General features: G+C 39.3%; 1 protein-coding gene across 7 annotated transcripts in view; it reads right to left on the reverse strand.

The window, feature by feature from the left end:
• The window catches only part of SCEL (sciellin), a 117,350-nt gene that overhangs the window by 81,088 nt on the left and 17,924 nt on the right, over positions 1–18,338 (reverse strand). For 6 of the 7 annotated variants that reach the window (XM_014544070.1, XM_014544071.1, XM_014544067.1 and 3 more), the window contains exons 2-8: positions 17,686–17,747; positions 16,440–16,557; positions 13,575–13,634; positions 9,750–9,818; positions 4,913–4,981; positions 4,298–4,336; positions 2,968–3,048 (exon numbers count right to left, since the gene is read on the reverse strand). In XM_014544070.1, coding sequence (XP_014399556.1) covers positions 2,968–3,048; positions 4,298–4,336; positions 4,913–4,981; positions 9,750–9,818; positions 13,575–13,634; positions 16,440–16,557; positions 17,686–17,728 — 479 coding nt within the window. In that variant the 5' untranslated portion in view covers positions 17,729–17,747. The remainder of the gene's footprint in view (positions 1–2,967; positions 3,049–4,297; positions 4,337–4,912; positions 4,982–9,749; positions 9,819–13,574; positions 13,635–16,439; positions 16,558–17,685; positions 17,748–18,338) is intronic. The other variant, XM_014544069.1, reaches the window with a different exon arrangement.

The raw sequence follows: 18,338 nt of genomic DNA on the forward strand, positions 1-18,338 counted from the left end.
CCAAAAAATGTATACACACAATGTCTGTAAATTCTATTACATTTTGAAAATGAAATGTATTTTAATAAATACTGTCTTTATAATTATTCAAAGTATGTATACATTTTGGGGATGCCCTGTATATGCTTATATACAAATACATATGTACCCAATTAGAAAAATGTTTTCCCATTACTAGGGCACACTTTTAGTTGGTAGAGATAGCTAAGGGCTCTGTCAAGAAGACTAAGATAAGATATAAACCAAAGATGAAGATGTTCAGAGAAGAGTGACAGAACCTAAGGCAGAGAGGGCTTGGGTAGGAGGACAGCAAGTTGGCTTTAAATTCCTGAAGCATGAGGCAGAGTCAGGGTGGCAGAATGGGTAAACTCTGAGTTCGCCTCCTCCCATAAACAAAATCAAAATTACAACTAAATTATAGAACAACCTTTACTGAGAACCACCTGAAGACTACCTAACACAGCAGTTCTCAACCTGTGGGTCGCAACCCCTTTGGGGGTCGAACGACCCTTTCACAGGGGTCGCCTAAGACTATCGGAAAACACATATATAATTACATATTGTTTTTGTGATTAATCACTATGCTTTAATCATGTTCAATTTGTAACAATGAAAATACTTCCTGCATATCAGATATTTACATTACGATTCATAACAGTAGCAAAATTACAGTTATGAAGTAGCAACGAAAATAATTTTATGGTTGGGGGTCACCACAACATGAGGAACTGTATTAAAGGGTCACAGCATTAGGAAGGTTGAGAACCACTGACCTAACAGAATCCTGTAACGAAGGATATAAAGAAGAAGCCACATCAAGACAGGTAAGAGGGGAAGAAACAAGGTCCCGGCAATACCCACACCCACAGTTAATAAACCAGAGGGATATCTCGGCTTTGAAGGAGCAATGAGTCTGAGCCCCACACCGGGATTTTCTGCTGGGGGCACCTGTGCTGGGAAACGAAGTCCCCATAACACCTGGCAAGGACTATATCTGAGAGAGGAAAAGGTCTGTGGGAGACTGAGATACTGCCCTTAAAGGGTATGCACACAAACTCACTAGCTCCAAGCTCTAGCACAGAGCAGCAGTTCCAGAATTGCCTGGGTCATACAGAGGAAGAATTAAATCGAATAACTTTAGGGCAAGGGCAAGGATTGTTCTAAACTCTCTCAAGGGACAGAAGGGTTGGCAGGTTCCATTGTTTCTTTGCTGAGCTCTCCTCCTACCTAGCTGTCCCTGCACAGGTGGGTGTAAAATCTGCACTCTCCATTAACCTGGCTAACACTATTTTCCCAATTCTAATAATTCCCTGGGATCTGGCCCTGTCCAGCCAGAGCCTCTTCCCGAGGCTTCAGACCCTCTACACAAGCAGCAGCCAGCCTCTGCTCACACCGCAGTCTCTTCCAAACACCCTCAAGCTCCACACAAATGACAGCTGTCCTCAGCTTGCACTAAAGCTCCTACCAAACAGCCCCAAAACCCACACAAAGGTGGCTGGCCTCTGCCTGCACCAGGGCCCTTCCCAAGATGCTCCCTTGTGCACTGTTGGTGGAAGTGTAAAACGGTATAGCCACCATTGAAAACAATATGGAGATCCCTCAAAATATTAAAAATATTACTATCATATGACCCACCAAACCCACCTCTGAGTACTTATAGGAAGAAGTTGAAAACACTAGCTCAAAAATATATATGTACCCCTATATTTGTTGCACCATTATTTGCAATAGCCAACATATGGAAGCAAGCTAGCTGTCCATTGTAGATGAATGGATAAAGATGTACATATGTATAATGGAATATTACTCAGCCATAAAAAGAATGAAATTTTTCCATTTGCAACAACATGGGTAGACCCAGAGGGTATTGTGCTAAGTGAGATAAGTCAGGCAGAGAAAGACAAGTACCATATGATTTCGCTTATGTGTGGAATCTTTTAAAAAGCAAAGTAAACGATCAAACAAAACAACACAAAAACAAACACATAGATACAGAGTGCAAAGTGATGGTTGTCAGATGGGAAGGGGGTGGGGAGTATGAGCAAAAGGTGAAGGAGATTCAGAAGTTCAAGCTGCCAGTTGTAAAATTAATCACATGGTTATAAAGTATAGCACACGGAGTATAGTCAACAATATTGTAATAACTATGTAGGTGCCAGGTGGGTACTAGACTTATTGTGGTGATCACTTTGTAAGGTATATAAATATCAAAACACTATACTGTACACCCAAAATTAATATAATATTGGATGTCAACTATAATAAATAAATAAACAAATTCTGCTGCAAAAACAAGTTGAAGGTATAAAAAAATCACAGGGGAGGCTCCAGTATCACACATGGACATTGAAGGTTTTCAGTACAGGGTCACTGAAGGGTCTGCAAGAAACAACCAATCAGGTGTCTGTTTTTCCTCTCAACGCCCTGTCTGTTTCCTTCACCGCCCTCTCCAAAACACCCTTAAGTAGAGATCTATGTCATGAGGTCAAAATTAAAACAAAACAAAGCAAAACAAAAACCAAAAGAGAGAAAAGAAAGTAAAAGAAAGACTTTTACAAAGGAGGCACCGCCAAGCAAGCTGGTCTCAGGAGCATGACCACCTATGGCCACACCGGTCATTATTTCAGGGTAAGACATTCCCTGTATAGGATTTTATTAAACTGTGTTACCTGAATATCTGGGCTCTATTGTCAAAAACAACACCTAGATATTCAAAGCCCTAAGGGAACTGGAGAAAAGATCGCAGGTTTGAAAAGGAGATTGGGGGCGGGGGGTGTGGACTGAAGTTTGAGGACAACAGAATTCACCAGGCATGGGATCCCTGGGAAGGGGAGGGGGCGAGGAGGAAGGGCAGAGCAACTTCTGAATGCTGCCTGGGGCCTTGGTAGGTGATTCGGTTTGGTAATTATTAAAGAAGAATCCTTGAGAGAATATTGGCAAGAGGCTGACACAAGGAGCTCACCGTACCTCTTTTTCTTTACAGGGGTTGTAGCAGAGGTGGAAGGGAGGGTGCTGGTGGTGTTCAGACTGACAAAACCTCCAGGTCGCCTGTTGAATCACAAGAACAAATATTCACGTTCCTGAAACTTTTTCATTCTATCCCACCGTTAAAGGTCTTATAACCTACTCATACTCCCACCCACTCTCCATCCACCACAAAATGTTTAACTTGAAGACAAAGAAACAAAAATAAAAAGTTCTTCTTCAGTTTATCTATTTTATAAATTGACAGGTTCTCATCTTAGTAACTAAAACCGAGGGAACTGAATGAGGAAATCATTCATTACATGACATTAATTGTGTGTCTGAAATCCAGACCAATCAATTTGGGTGTGCTATGGATATACTAGAATATATATATATATGTTTTGCATTAATTTTATTTTTATTTTTAATCTCTATTTAGTATTTATTAATATTCACAGACCCTCAAAACAATGGAAGTGACCCTGGCTTATTTCAACTAAAAGGTTCAGTCCAATGTGAAAATTACTTTATATGTAAATACAAATTTTAAAACTAATCAAGTTTTCAAAAATCTATCTAGTTTGGCCCTGGTCAGGTAGCTCAGCTGGTTGGAGCATCATGTTGTACACCAAAAGGTTGTGGCATATACCTGGGTTGCAGGTTCAATACCCAAGGTAGGCAACTGACTGATGTTTCTCTCTCACATTAATGTTTCTCTCTCTCTCTCTCTCTCTCTCTCTCTCTCTCTCTCTCTCTCTCCCCCTTCCTCTCTCTAAAATCCATGAATATATCCTCAAGTGAGGATTAAAGAAAATTTTTTTAAATCTACCCAGTTTGGGTAATTTACAACTGCCAATAGTACATTCAGGGAAAATATATTTCATTGGAATAGATTGTTAACAAACCCATGATCGCATGACTCAGTTGAGTTGTAGATATGATGGGTGTTTGGAGAGGCACTTGAATGTAGGAAAAGAATGATTTAATTGCATGGGAGATGGGAGCAAGAAAAAATAAAATGGTTCTGTGGGGACAAAACAAACAAAAAAATCTAGATTTAAAAAAGAAAAAAATAGTTAAGCTTTTGTGTTTGGTTAAGAGCAGAGCTCAGCAAACCTTTTCTGTTAAAGTCCACATAGTAAATATTTGAAGCTTTGCAGACCATTTCAGTGTTTCTACAGTTTCCCTCTGCCTAAGCAATTATATTACAATTAAACTTTGGCCTGATGGCAGTATATCCTGTATTTTTGTTGTTGTTGTTGTTGTTTAAACACATATAAAGAAATACACTTTATTCTGAAAACGTAACTTCAATTAGAAAAGTACATACATTTTTGTTGCTTCTGGTGATCTAAATGCGGACATATTTCTAGTAAGGAAAAAAAAGGCAAAAGTTTGAGCAGCAACGAAGAATTAATACATGCTTGCATCTGTTTGACATTGTCCATGAATTTTAAATTATGATTGTTAAGGGTTAGAGATTATCTGAGAGAAAGAAAAGGAAAGCATCAGAATTTGAGTAAATTTGGTAATGTGATTTTATAATCTTTTACTATCTTGTACTAGATTGCAAAGGAAATTTTTTTCTTTCAGAAAAGTATTTTTTCAGTAATTTTGTTTAGTAATAAAAATTTAAAAATTGACATTTGCATGTATTTCCTAATCTTTCCATTAGGATCATTTAAACAGAAGCATAAATGTGGTAAGAACGATGGCCTGGAGCAATGATCTCTCTTGAACTTTAAGCCAGGAAACAAGATTTTACATTTCTTTAACCATGAGCAGGAATAAAGGTTTTTACTCCAGACTTTTTGTGTTAAAAAAAAACATAGAGGATAAGAATTTACAGAAAGATATTAAGTAGGGTTGAAGAATTGTAAGTAAATAAGTCATGCTTAGAATATATTGAACTTGAGCCTTTCCCAAAATTAGTAGATACTGGTACCTATTGGTTAGTTGGTTATCCAAGGTTTTGGCCTTATATGTTTTAGCAGCATCATGTCTGTCTGAGATCCTTTATGAAGACACAAGACAAAAGATTGAATGAACATTACATTATTAAACTCCTTTTAGACTTTTTTTATGCTAGAATAACTCATGACATAACCTTTCTCTAGTAAAAAGAAATATTTTTCAGGTGTTACATTTAGAAAATTTTTACAATTAAGAAGCTACTTGTGGCAAAAATCTATTTATGAGGTAATTTTGATAGAGTTTGGAATTTTTAAAGTTCATGCTTTTCAATTAGCCTTGCTGAATCATTGAGCATTTAACTCATTAACTATTTTATATTCATTATTGCTTAATAATACACATAGACAATGACAGTACTTTCTATGTTGGTAAAGTATATCAAAGGAAGAGAAGTATTTTTTAAATGTTTTGTGGCACAGACAAACTCATTTTATTTTCCTCTGAGCACACAGGAAGACCACATTTCTCAGTCTTCATTAAGTTGGGACCATGTGATTGAGTTCTGGACTGAAGAATGGAGGCAAAAATCTTATTTGCCACTTCCAGACACATCCTAAAACCTCTTGCATGATACCTATGCTCCTTATTCTCCTTCCATTATGGCTTTGGTGCCCATGGATTGAAGGTGGCAGCATTAAATCATGGAAAGAACATGGGTCCCTGAGTCACTTCATGGGCAAGTCCCCTATTCTTCCAGCCAATCACATTGGGCTCTGATGAGAGCAAGCAGTAATCTATTGTGCTAAACCACAGAGATTTGGGGGTGAGAGAAGGAACTTGTTAAAAGAGTTACATTACACTGGTGAATTAATTTACTTTGACTTTTTGTTAATAGGGCCTACTAGCCATCAGAGGGTTTAATCCCTCTACTCTCAGCTCTCCTCAAGGAGGACGGGTCTAGATAGGGTGTGTTTGTCTGTCCCCTGGGTCAAAAAAGACAAATTAGAAACCCTGGATCTCCATGCCCATGGTGGGATCTCATGATTGTAGCCCCTGTTTCATCCCTTCCTTCCCTCACACCAGGCTCTTCCTGAGATATGGGCTGTCTTCTGGAACATTCTGCAGACTTGCACAAAACTAGGATGGAACAAAATTAGGCTCAGGAAAACAGAAGGTCAGCGAGACTCTTCTACTGATCCCACACTATGGGTCTACTATGACTATCTCTAAACTTTCACTTTTACCAACAATTTTAATACAGGGCTTTATATAAACCATTTCTGGGAAGATGGACACAATGCCTCACTCTTAAAAAAATTTATATGACTCAATTGTCATTCATTTAAAATAATTTAAATTCCTAGATGTCATTTTGACATGTATAACTAAAATATTGGGTAAATACATTAAAATTTTATGAGTCAGCCCCAAACACAGTTTCTGTTTATGGTAAATAACTAGAGGCCTGGTGCATGAATTCGTGCACTAGTGGGGTCCCTCTGCCTAGCCTGTGGGATCGGGCTGAAACTGGCTCTCTGACATCCCCCAAGGGGTCCTGGATTGCGAGAGGGTGCAGGCCAGGCCAAGAGACCCCACCAGTGCACGATTGGGGCCGGGGAGGGACAGAGGAGGTTGGCCAGCTAGGGCGGGACCATGGGAGGTCCCCAGGGTGTGTCCAGCTCGTCTCGGCCAGAGCCCAGCAGCAAGCTAATCTACTAGTCAGAGTGTATGCTCCCTGGTGGTCAGTGCACGTCATAGCAAGAGGTTAAGTGGCCTTAGCATATAATTAGCATATTACACTTTGGTTGAATGGACAACCAGATGACCGGACAACTATACACTTAGCATAATAGGCTTTTATTATATAGGATGCCACAAACTGATAACTCTTAAATGTAAAAGGGAAGGAAGGTTGGAATCCTCCAGAGCTCCATATTCTCAACAGACTGTTCACAATACAGCCATTAGCTTATATAGAATCCTCGAGTCCATTATAAAAATCTCCTAACTAAGGGGACCATCAGGCAAAGACTATGAATATGTCCCCTGCACTAACTGCTACTGAGCCTCCAAGATGTTTCTATGTAAAGGACTGCAGTAAACCACTGTGAATACCATATGTAAGATGTCAGATAATCCTAAATGCCCCTTGGAAATTCTACTCAGACTTTATAGCTGCTTATGAGATCTTCAAATAAAGTAAAAATCATCTTGGGAAATTGCTACTGTGGAACACTGAAAGCAACAATCAGTCTAAAGCAAACAGAACCTCAATACCAAACGTTCTTGAGGTTTAAGTAAAGGTGAGTTTTGACATTAAATGAATTTAATAAAAATTCTACAGTGTAAGTCTAAGAAGTCAATACAGCATGTAATAATACAAATGGCTACCTATTACTCTTTACTTCTCATTTTATACATTTTCTTTTACTCTTCAGAACATCCCTATAATACAGGTGTAATTATTTTCATTTTATAGATAAGAAATGGAATCTCAGAAAGGTGGGTGACATTCTCTTGGCCACACAACCAGGAAGTAGTCTATCCCCAAACTCTGTCCGGTAGGGCCCCAGGTCATCATACATCTGATTCTGTTGTGGATTGTTCCAAAACTCATATCTTCCTTCAGTTACTCTTCTTCACCTCCACTATCTCTTCCAGTCTATGAATAATCATGGGGAGAACTCTAAACCACCATTCCAATATAGTATATTACAATGTCTTATTACTTACAGAGATTACTTTGTGCTTCTCTGGGAAATTAAGTTTTTGCAAACTTGTGATATGAAATAGGTTATTTAATAGGAATCGATATTGGAGATAGAAAATACCCAATGCTATTAACATTACTTGGGGGTAATTTCCACAACAAAACACTAGAGGTCGCCCTAACCTAGATTTTTCCAACTTTATCATTAAACCACTGTCAGGATTTGTGTCATATAACATGCTATATACACTATTATTTACTTATGTTTCTTTATAATATCTCATATTTTTAAACTAAACATGTATATTTTTCAGGGAACTTTTCAAATATAAACTCAGTACTTTTACCATTTCATTGAAACTAAATTCATTTTTATTGAAATGTGCATATACCCAAACACCATATACATTTTATCATCTTCCTACTAAAATTACTTCATATCCTGCATTAGGAGTGGCCTACATTATGGGGCCAAACTCCTTCTAACGGCACTTGCCTTTCTATACTGACCCCTGTGTCCTCTCCCATACATTTATTTCCACACTCTGAGACATATAGATTACTGTTGGGAGACATGACTGCCTGGGAAATGGGTTGACCAGGATATTTCTCCCAAATATGCTACTAAAGTTCTGCATAAATAAAGTAGGTGATCTCTGGCTTCATATTTTAGTGTATTAAGGTTTGGGGCTATATTGGTGGTTCTGAATTTTGGCTGCACATTAGAATCACTTTATAAACTTAAAAAAAATGCCTGGGTCCCATTTCAGACTAATTAAATCTGAAATTTTGGGATGAGAGGTGATGGAAACAAGTTAACAGTGACAGTTAAAAGCTCTTTCAGCCATTCTAACATGCAGCTGAGCTGACGATGGCTTAGCTAGTTTGCCTGTGTGGTCTAGTCTGGTCTGGCTAATGCTTCCGGCTCTATGCTGACTGGCCTGATAAATTTTCAGACACAGAGCCTACAAAGGCTTAGGTCTCCTGCATAGTTACCTTTCTTAAGGCATTATTATCTACTTTCAAATTCATTCCTAGAAATAGCATTTTCTTCTTTCTAATTTAACAACGCAATAGGACACCAGCAAGGCCAGGGTGAATGGACAGAGGCATTTTGACTCCTCTCTCCACTCAGTGCTGTGGAGATGAGATCTAGCATATATACTTCTACAAACTCATCTTTGTTAAGGCTGTTAATTACAAGAGAGGAGTCAGCTCGTTAGAGATACCAGTGCTGACAGTCCTCCTTTAGGTAACTGACTTTGAAAACCTGTGAGTAAAGTATATACATTTGCTATGTCAATTAACACTGGCATAGCCTGAATGTCGAACAAATGCGATACTATAAGTTTCAGCACATCTGCTTTAAATGCAGCAGACAGCATTTTTGTCTACAATAATATCACATCTTTAGCTATAGGGAGTGACCTCAATTATCAATGGCTGCAGGTGTCCATTGTGTCTAGACTCCAATTAAAGATGTTAACTATGCTTTTTACTTTTGCTTACTATGCATCTCTACCAAATATAAAATTTAAACATGCTTTGTAGAATTTATACTTCAACCTGAGTATACATTTCTGAACTTTCGCTATGGAGATGAGCCTTTTCCTAACAACAGGCACAATAATGTACTCATTCTATAAGTCATATGGTGACGCCAGGGCTGAAAGAATCATTTCCCTTTCTAAAGTAAAGAGCTAATGTCTTTATCCTATAGTGGATCAAAACTATCATGTTATTAAAATTTGCACTCTCTCCATAAACTAGTGATATAGAAACTATTGTTTCTCCACCATTGGGATGGAAAGACCAAAAATTGGAATAAGAAATGACAAATCATATTCACAAAAAATAACTATATTCATTTTAAATTGAACAGATTCCACACAATGCCTATACCCTTCCTATACTCAAACTAGTTTCTTCAATTTTTTCTATCAATTTACTATTAGCAGGATTTTAGGAAAATAGTGTTGTTGAGTCAAGATTTTGAGTTTTGAAGAAGAAAATTCAATTCTTATTGCCCTTCTGTGCCTGTATATAAAATATCATGGTTCAAAGTTTGCCTTGGTAAACATTTAAATACGCCATGCTTTATAGGAAATGGGATTTTATATGTGGCATGCATTTGCTTACACAGTTCAAAATGCCTTACCTGTCCAAACTGTCATCAGATCTGTACCGGCTAATTGTGGCTTTTAGCTCATTTATCTCATTTATTTTCCTACAGCAAAGATAAAGAAAAATCAAATAAATGATCAAAAAATAGTTTATAAAACCTGTCATGCATTTGGTAAAATATTGGCCTATTCAGTAGGAGATGATATATGTTATCAAGAAAAGATAGACCTGAAGTATCCAAATATTCCAAATGTTTTTACTTGGAAAAAATAAATTATGGAAAACCCAAAACTCTTGCTAATAAAGGAATTCTTCTCTAAGTCCACTTATTTCTAACTAGAATGTAATATTGAGGAAACAACACAACATGCAAAATGGTTAATATGTACCCTTGTCAATGTTGTTGATTTTTACATAACAGGAAGTTAGTCTACTACAATCAGCTATATTTTGTTTGCAGAGTTTTTCCAGCACATAAGGCAGCCCAACGGGCCTATTACAAATTTCTTTATTTAAAGTTCAGCACCGCGGACAGGGTTGAAAGATGAGAACATATTGGCAGAAGAAAGGGAAGGAAAGTCAAGAAGGAAAAGAGAAACAGAAAAAATTGGAAAGAAATGAAAAAAAAGTAAGTGAGAGAAGAGAGAACAGATGGATGTTGGAAGGAGAGGAGAAGAGGAGAGAGATAGGGAGAAGCAGGGAGAGGAGAAAAAACAGACAGGGAGTTGAGAAAGACAAACAAAAGAAAGGAAGAGGGAAGAAGACAAGGAAATAAGGGAAGAGAGGATAGAAGTCTCAATAGCATGAATTATGATCATTAATCATGGAAATATCTTGATCAGAATGATCAATCAGCAAAAAATATAAAGCCTTTTTAATGTCTTGCATAACCCTGTGGGACAGGGAAAGCAAGCTCATTGGGGAATTATGCCATGATTTACTGTATTTGCATATCAAAGCATCCTTTGAAGCTGCCAGATCAGAGGTATTAAATTGGTAAAAAGTGCTGAAACAGTATATTTAAGATTTAATTTTCAACTTGATGTTGTATATTTTTATTAAGCAAATATTTGGAGGCACACAGTATACAATGCACAGTGCTGATGAGGAAATTAAGAAATAACTGTGGACCCGACACATGCAGAGCTAGAGGAACAAATTAGATACCTTCCTACACTCACAGGTAGAAAGTGGTCAGTGTTGTAAAGGAGGCTCAGGTAAAGTACGAGGAAGTTCCAAGCTGAGAAAGCTTATTTGCAGAGGTAGGAATCAGAGAAGGCTTTATGGGTGGGGTGAAGTTTGAGCGGGACCTTGGAGGGTACATAAATGTGAACACACTGAAACAGAGCAGAGAGAATAGTGTCCATTAAGGCAAGGACGAAGTAAAGGAAAATGCCTCACACAATTCCCCAAGTTTTTCAAAACTCAGAGTCAAACCATGGTATGGCTCCTCATTGCATGCAATGCTTGAATGCAAGTAGGTGCTGCAAAGCCATACGACCCTTCCGTAAAGCTGCCCCTTCTCAGACACTGTCACTGTGCGCCCATTCGTTAGCTTTAGTCTTCCTGGCATTTATCACAGCAGAACATACTATATTGTGGTTATTTGGTTTCCATCCCTCCCTCCTCCACCTTCAACTGGGCTGCAAGTTCTATGACAGCAGGGGTTTCGTTTTATTTCCAGACCTTACAATAGCACCTGGCTCACAGTAGGCATCTGTGCAAGTGTCCTTTGTGCTTATTTGACATGTTTTAATGATCTGACAGAGAAGTGCAGCGTAAAATTTTCTAGTTTGTGATAAAATGAAGCTTTTTGTCTAGGGTGGTGAAAATTTATTATTTTCTTTTTCTTTATTTTCAGTCTCTGATCACGAGAAGCTCTTTGCACACATTGCCACTTCTGCTGGGAGTGCTTCTTTCCAGGCCCCATGTCCACCAGCTCCCCTTTCCTCCTTGGGAATCTTTCCTCTTCATCCTTCAGGCAGCAGCACTCACCCGAATGACCACGACCTCTATTTAGGCAGAGTTAGTCTCTCTCTCCTCTCTCTTCCCCAAAGCATCCCCACACACTTCCACAAGGGCACTGTCCACAGTAAATTTTATTTAGTGTTTTAGTTTATGGATCCCTCTATTTTACATGAGTGTGAGAGCTCCTTAAGGATGGTGTCTTATGCATCTTTGTATTCCCAGCACCTGGCACAATGTCAACATATAGTAGGTGCTCCAAAGTATGTAATGATGTTTACTTTGAATTTATATTAGTTCACACAAACACTCCATCCATGCTTTTGTTCCGGCCCTCCGGTCCAGTTTAAGAACCCATTGTGGCCCTCTAGTGCCCACCCCTGCACTAGATGTAAGTCAACGGGAAAATGTCTTGGGCTTAAAGGTTTTTTGCTATTGAAGATAAAAAGTGTGCTGCTTAAGCCAAAATGCTGCCCACCAACGTAGGTCAAAGGGAAAATGTCTTGGGCTTAAAAGGTTTTTGCTATTGAAGATAAAAGTGTGCTGCTTAAGCCAAAATGCTGCCCACCAACAGGAAGGTTTCAGGAAACCAAAATAATTTCACATATAAAATAAGCACACAAGGCCTTAGGATCCTGTTATCCTAAGACACACTGAGAACATGAAGCTTCGTGTTTCTGTTCACGTTATTAATAGTCCCACAGAGGGGCCAATAAAATGGAAGAGCAATTCCACTGGGGCTGGACTCAGTGGTCAGGCTCCCTTGTTTGGTGACATGGGGCTCACTGAGAACAAAGCTGATGAAGAGCAGGAGAAGGCACAGGAAGAGGCTGCCGAACCTCAGAGCAGTCACTGAACCAGGTGAGCTGAGGCTGGAAACCAGAAAACCAAACACTCTGTGCAGAGGGCTGTAAGCTCAGTACCTTACAACAGGTCAAAATTATGACCAGGTTTAAAAGGAAGCAATTCCACTGGAGGCTGGACTCAGTGGTCAGGCTCTGTTGTTTGGTGACATGGGGCCCACTGAGAACAAAGCTGATGAAGAACAAGAAGCCACAGGGAGAGGCTGCCGACTCACAGAACAGTCACTCAACCAGATGAGCTGAGGCTGGAAACCTTACAACAGGTCAAAATTATGACCAGGTTTAAAAGAGTTTAGAAAAATCCACAAATAAAAGTTTCCAAAATAGACATATTGAAGGTATCTACTTAACTTTCTAAAGATCACACCATGAAAGACAACTGCACTCCTTTCCTATGTACGTCTTGGTGACATGCAGGCCACTGGGCCAGATAAAACTTGTGTCTGATAAATAATTGGGTTCTTTTGATGGGTGTGGTTGTATGTGTGCGAGTGTAAATGTGTCTTAATAAGAATATTATCTATTTATTTTATCAATCTTAGATTATTTAAATCATTATGATTACTAGTTTTGTCTGACTTTCCCTATTAATTTGTCTTTGTCAGTCCACTTGCCACTGACTATTTGCTGGTTTTCTACAAGCCTAGAAATTTCCAAAAAGGAGTGTACTATCCCAGAAAGCACGTGAACTCTGGAGCTGTTAGGCCTGCATTTTAGAGTTCCTTTCTCTACGGTTCAGAGATAACTTATTTGGTCAAGTCTCTGTGGGAGCCCTTTCTCTTTCCCTTTCCCATCAGAAGTAGAGGATGGGTTATTCTACTCTTCAAGCTGTGGGTAGGGAAGCATAGAGCTGGAGAAGCACAGTTTGCCCTGTGCAAACCCCTGGTGATATCACAGAGTATCCTTCACGTGCCCAGACATCAAGGAAAGCCCGAGGCAACCACAAATATGTAGCCTGTCTTGAACAAGTCTTTTCAAAAATGACTGCCTTTGTGTTTCTGCTAATGACGTAGTTTTTCTGAAACACTCACCTCTCCAAGTCATCATGGGAGTTATGTCGGTTCAGCACCACCCGACCATAATTTTCATCTCTGCAGAGAAAGAACAAAATGAAGTCACATGAAAAGTTACCACAGTATTTAGTAATCTCTAAATAAAGGAGACATTAAACAGCCCACAATTTTTGGCAAGGTTAATTCATTTTACTTCAGGCATAAAAACGCAACTATGTATTCATTTTAACCAGTCCCCACTTGAAAGAGCACAGTGGAAAGAAACAAGTTTGTCAGTACAAATGATCGTTATTCTAATTTATTCCATGAGATTTCCATGTGATTCAACAATGGAGTGAGTACTTGTTGTTTTGTTTTGATTTTCCATCAGAGTGTGGGAACACGAGGCCATCTACTTTGTATGCATTAGGAGAGTCACTTTTTTACAGGGAGGCAAAAGTTTTCTATAAAAATTTTCTAAAATTAATTAAGCCCATTATGTCTGGACATCTTCATTTTATGGACTTGATAGTTTTCCTTGACAAGTGTAGGAAAATATTTACTAATATTATTTGGTAATTATTCATAGGAGATACAGCCCATTTTTGATCCATGAGAATACCAGTGTGCTCTGGTCTTTAACCCTATGAATTAGGCAGGGGAGACACCCTCCTATCCAATTCACAGATAAGGAAATTGATCAGGGATTTTGTGGCTTTCCTAAGGCCAAAAGGTTAGCAAGTGACAAAGATGGGTCTAGGACCCAGACCACTTTACTCCAAACTTTTGCTTTTCCTATTGGTCAACCCTGCAAAAGACCATCGGACAGAAAATCCCAAAGCCATGTCCTTCTTAGTTTGTACAGCAGACCTCAAAGTACAGGCAATCTTAGGGAATGTCAAAACATGTAGTAGAGCCTTTGGTCTTGAGCCAAGGCAGAGAGCAAATACCTGAACCTTTTTCATGTCAACCCAATCAAACCTGAAATACCACATTTCTCCTGGTTCTGCTCCACTAATGTTACTCAACACTCTGAAACCATGTATAATAAAGCTATAAAAATACAATAGTAGACAATTAGAAGCAAAGAAGAATAGTGAAATAGCTCCAGCAAGTATACACCCTCAAATATCCCAAGAGAACTTTTTTATCTTCCTTGGTATCCTTCCCTAAACTTAGAAGTGAGTAGCAGACACCAGACATGTTTTCACCTGAAGAAAAATTATAACGCATAGCCCAAAACTGTGCCAGTGGGAGTAGGGGAAACATTGGAGCCAATTTCCCCTCATTTAGCAGCTGTCATACTACCCAGGCTGGCTTCCCTGGGACTTTTTAAGGAGGCATGCTTGGCATCAAAACCATCATTCCTGCCAAGTGTAATTTGTCTTAGACATCTCTGTCTTTACCCATCTGTGCAAATATTTGCAACCCAAAATTTATGCTCTACATTTGACATCACTCTACCGCTATGAAAAAAACAGAAATGCCATATTAGGCTCTGACAGAAGTCATAATGTTGCTTCACAGAAGGAAGTAGTTGTTGTCCAAGAGTGTTAACTCTAAAAGTTAGTGTGAATCTCCAAATACCCCCATAGTCCCTTAAAATAATATTTAATCACAAGACATTTTTTATTTAACAGTTACAAGTATACTCCTCAAATAACCACCCGTAGACAGTAAATTCAGAGTAAGTATTGTGTAATGCAGGTTTTCTGAACTTCAGCGCTAGTGACATTATGGATTTGATCATTTTTGTTCTGGGAAGTGTCCTGTGAAGCATCACTGTCCTCGACCCTCTAGATGTCAGGTGTACTCCTCCCCTTTTGACAACTAAAAATGTCCTGCTAAACATCCCCTGAGGGTAAAATTACCCTGATTGGATTGAAAACCATTGGTATAATGGAAAGATAATGGTCACATTAAAATCTTGACTCCACCACTTAATAGTAGTGTGCCATTGGACAAGTTACTTAACCTCTCTGAGCCTCAGATTTCCCATTATGTCTGGACATCTTCATTTTATGGACTTGACAGTATTTTATCCTCATTACACATGTGTGTGATTGCTGTGAGATTTACTAATGCTTGATACGTAAAGTACCTAGTGTCAAGCCTGACGCATAAGAGGGAATCAAAAAAGTGTGTACATGTATACACATAATTTATAATAAAGATATATCTGGGCTGGACAAATGTCTATTGTAAATCTATGTTGGCAGGAAGACAATATGGTCATAGCTTTAAAATCATCATTGAAACAATGCTCAAAGCAGACAAAGCTTTCTGAGTGGTAAGTCTTTTCCCTTTCAAAGTAATACCATATTTACCACCAGCTGGAGGGGGATAGCTAGTTGGGACTAAAATTAGTTACAAATTTATTGACTTCACTTGTGCATAAATAAATTTTATTTCAAATTGTTATTACATTTGTAAATGTGCAATCATACTATTCTGTGTTTATTTCAACTGACATGGTCTACATGCACCAGAAATCTCCCCGCCACAAGCATCTATTTGGTTGTAACAATGAAACCCTGCTTTCTCTTGCAAAGAGAATAGTGAAACAGCTCCAGCAAATATACACCCTCAGATATCCCAAGAGAACTTTTTTTATCTTCCTCGGTATCCTTCCCTAAACTTAGAAGTGAGTAGCAGACACCAGACATGTTTTCACCTGAAGAAAACATTTCACCTCTTTGGTATGTGGACAGTAGAAATGGTAGTGATGTTCCTGAAAATCTGTTGCTACCAATTTATGCTTCATAAATCTTACCAAAAATTAAGCCATGTAGTAAAGTGTTTTAAAATGAAAGTATTCCCTTTTCAGATGGGAATACTTCCCAAACAGAGAATAGCTCTCTCTCTCTCTCTCTCTACTTGTGCACCCACTCCACATCCCCTTACCTTTCTTGTTCAGGACGGTTCTTTATCCAACTGTTATCCTGTAAGAAAGTCCTTCTTTTGTTCACCTCGAGAAAACCCTGTTGTCTCTGTGTTGTTCCCTGAGTAGAACTCTTCATAGCTGTCAACAGAAAAATGAAAGAATGGACTTGAGTGTGGGTTTGTTAACCTAGAAATTTTGAAAGTCACATCTGATTGGCCAGCATCAACCTTCTAGGCTGGCAAGTCCAGTACTGTTTCAAAGTAGGATGTACAAGCAAGAAAAAACAAATCCCACACCCCATCATCAAAGATAACATGTAACTGCTCAGGTGCCAACTGAAACTGCCCATGCAGCTCATGAGGCCCAGTCTGGCACCCGGGAACATCGAACCACGGGCCTAGGATAAACAAGGGCAGGGCTTCGTGGGTGGCCATTTTACTTGAGAAAGAAATATGCTTCCGAAGTATGCATAGGACTATTTTAAAAGCTTTATGGTTATAAATAACTTACTTCTTTGATCTAATGGGAGCCGGGAACATAGAAGGCCATACACAAAACAGGATATTTTTACTAATTCTATTTTTAAAAATTTCTGGATTGCAATTACATGAGTAAAAGCTGTTGCATTCGAACTTTTTTCTTCAGCCTAACTTTAGCAATGCTAATTAAATTAGACAGTTGCTTCTAAGCATTCAATCCTATATAATAAAGAGGTAATATGCAAATTAACCCTCACACCCTCACAAGATGGCTGCCTACAACCAGGTGTGGGGGGGGTAGTGAGGGACGACCAAACAACTGAACAGCAGGCTATGTGGAGCGACCAGGCCATCAAGGGGGCTGTGAGGGGCGTCCAGGCTGACAGGGGGGGGGGGCAGTTGGGGGTGACAAGGCCAGCAGGGGAGGCAGTTAGGAGCGATCAGTCAGGCAGGCAGGTGAGCAGTTAGTGGGGGTGACGCTAGCAGCGGGGCAGTTAGAGGCGACCAGGAAGGCAGGCAGGTGAGCGATTAGGAGCCAGCAGTCTAGGATTGTGAGAGGAATGTCCAACTGCTGGTTTAGGCCCCATCCTGGCCTAAACCGACAGTTGGACATCCCCCAAGAGGATCTGGATTGGAGAGGATGCAGGCTGGGCTGAGGGGACCTCCCCCTACTGTGCAAAAATTTTGTGCACCAGGCCTCTAGTATCTGTATAAAATCACTAGGACCTGTGAGTTGTTTTCCCCAGATTTTTCAGTTTTCTGAGGAAGGGAAAAATCATCTACATACCGTTTCCTGTGGGAGATGGTTTTCTTAAGGAAACATTGGACATGCTGCCTTCCAGTACAGATCTAAAAGAAAAATGGGGTTGGGGAAAACACAACAATGACTCTAAGAATCTACAAGGGACTCTCCATTTCTAACAAGACATATTTCTTTTCTTTTTTAAAATATTTTTTTATTGATTTCAGAGAGGAAGGGAGAGGGAGAGGAAGAGAGAGAAACATCAATGATGAGAGAGAATAATTGATTGGCTGACTCCTGCATGCCCCTTACTGGGGATTGAACCTGCAACCTGGGAATGTGCCCTGACCGGGAATTGAACCATGACCTCCTGGTTCATAGGTCTATGCTCAACCACTGAGCCATGCCTGCCAGGGCCAAGACACATTTTTCATTGGCAATGACAAAGTCACAGGATCTGATATAATGAATACATGGCATAAAGTGCCCCCTAAGAGCCTGAGAGTTCATCTATTCCACTGTGTTCATTTTACAGATGAAGAAACTGAGACCCAGAGTGTTTAGTGTCCCCAATGTTATAGAACAAGCAAGGGACTGAACTAGGCCCTCAGTTAATCCATTTATTCAATCAGTAAATGTGCATTTTGGTGGGGGGAGGATGAGGAACATCTGTAATACTGTCAATTATATATATATAT

Source organism: Myotis brandtii, unplaced genomic scaffold (genome assembly GCF_000412655.1).
Source record: "Myotis brandtii unplaced genomic scaffold, ASM41265v1 scaffold350, whole genome shotgun sequence".
Lineage (NCBI taxonomy): Eukaryota > Metazoa > Chordata > Mammalia > Chiroptera > Vespertilionidae > Myotis > Myotis brandtii.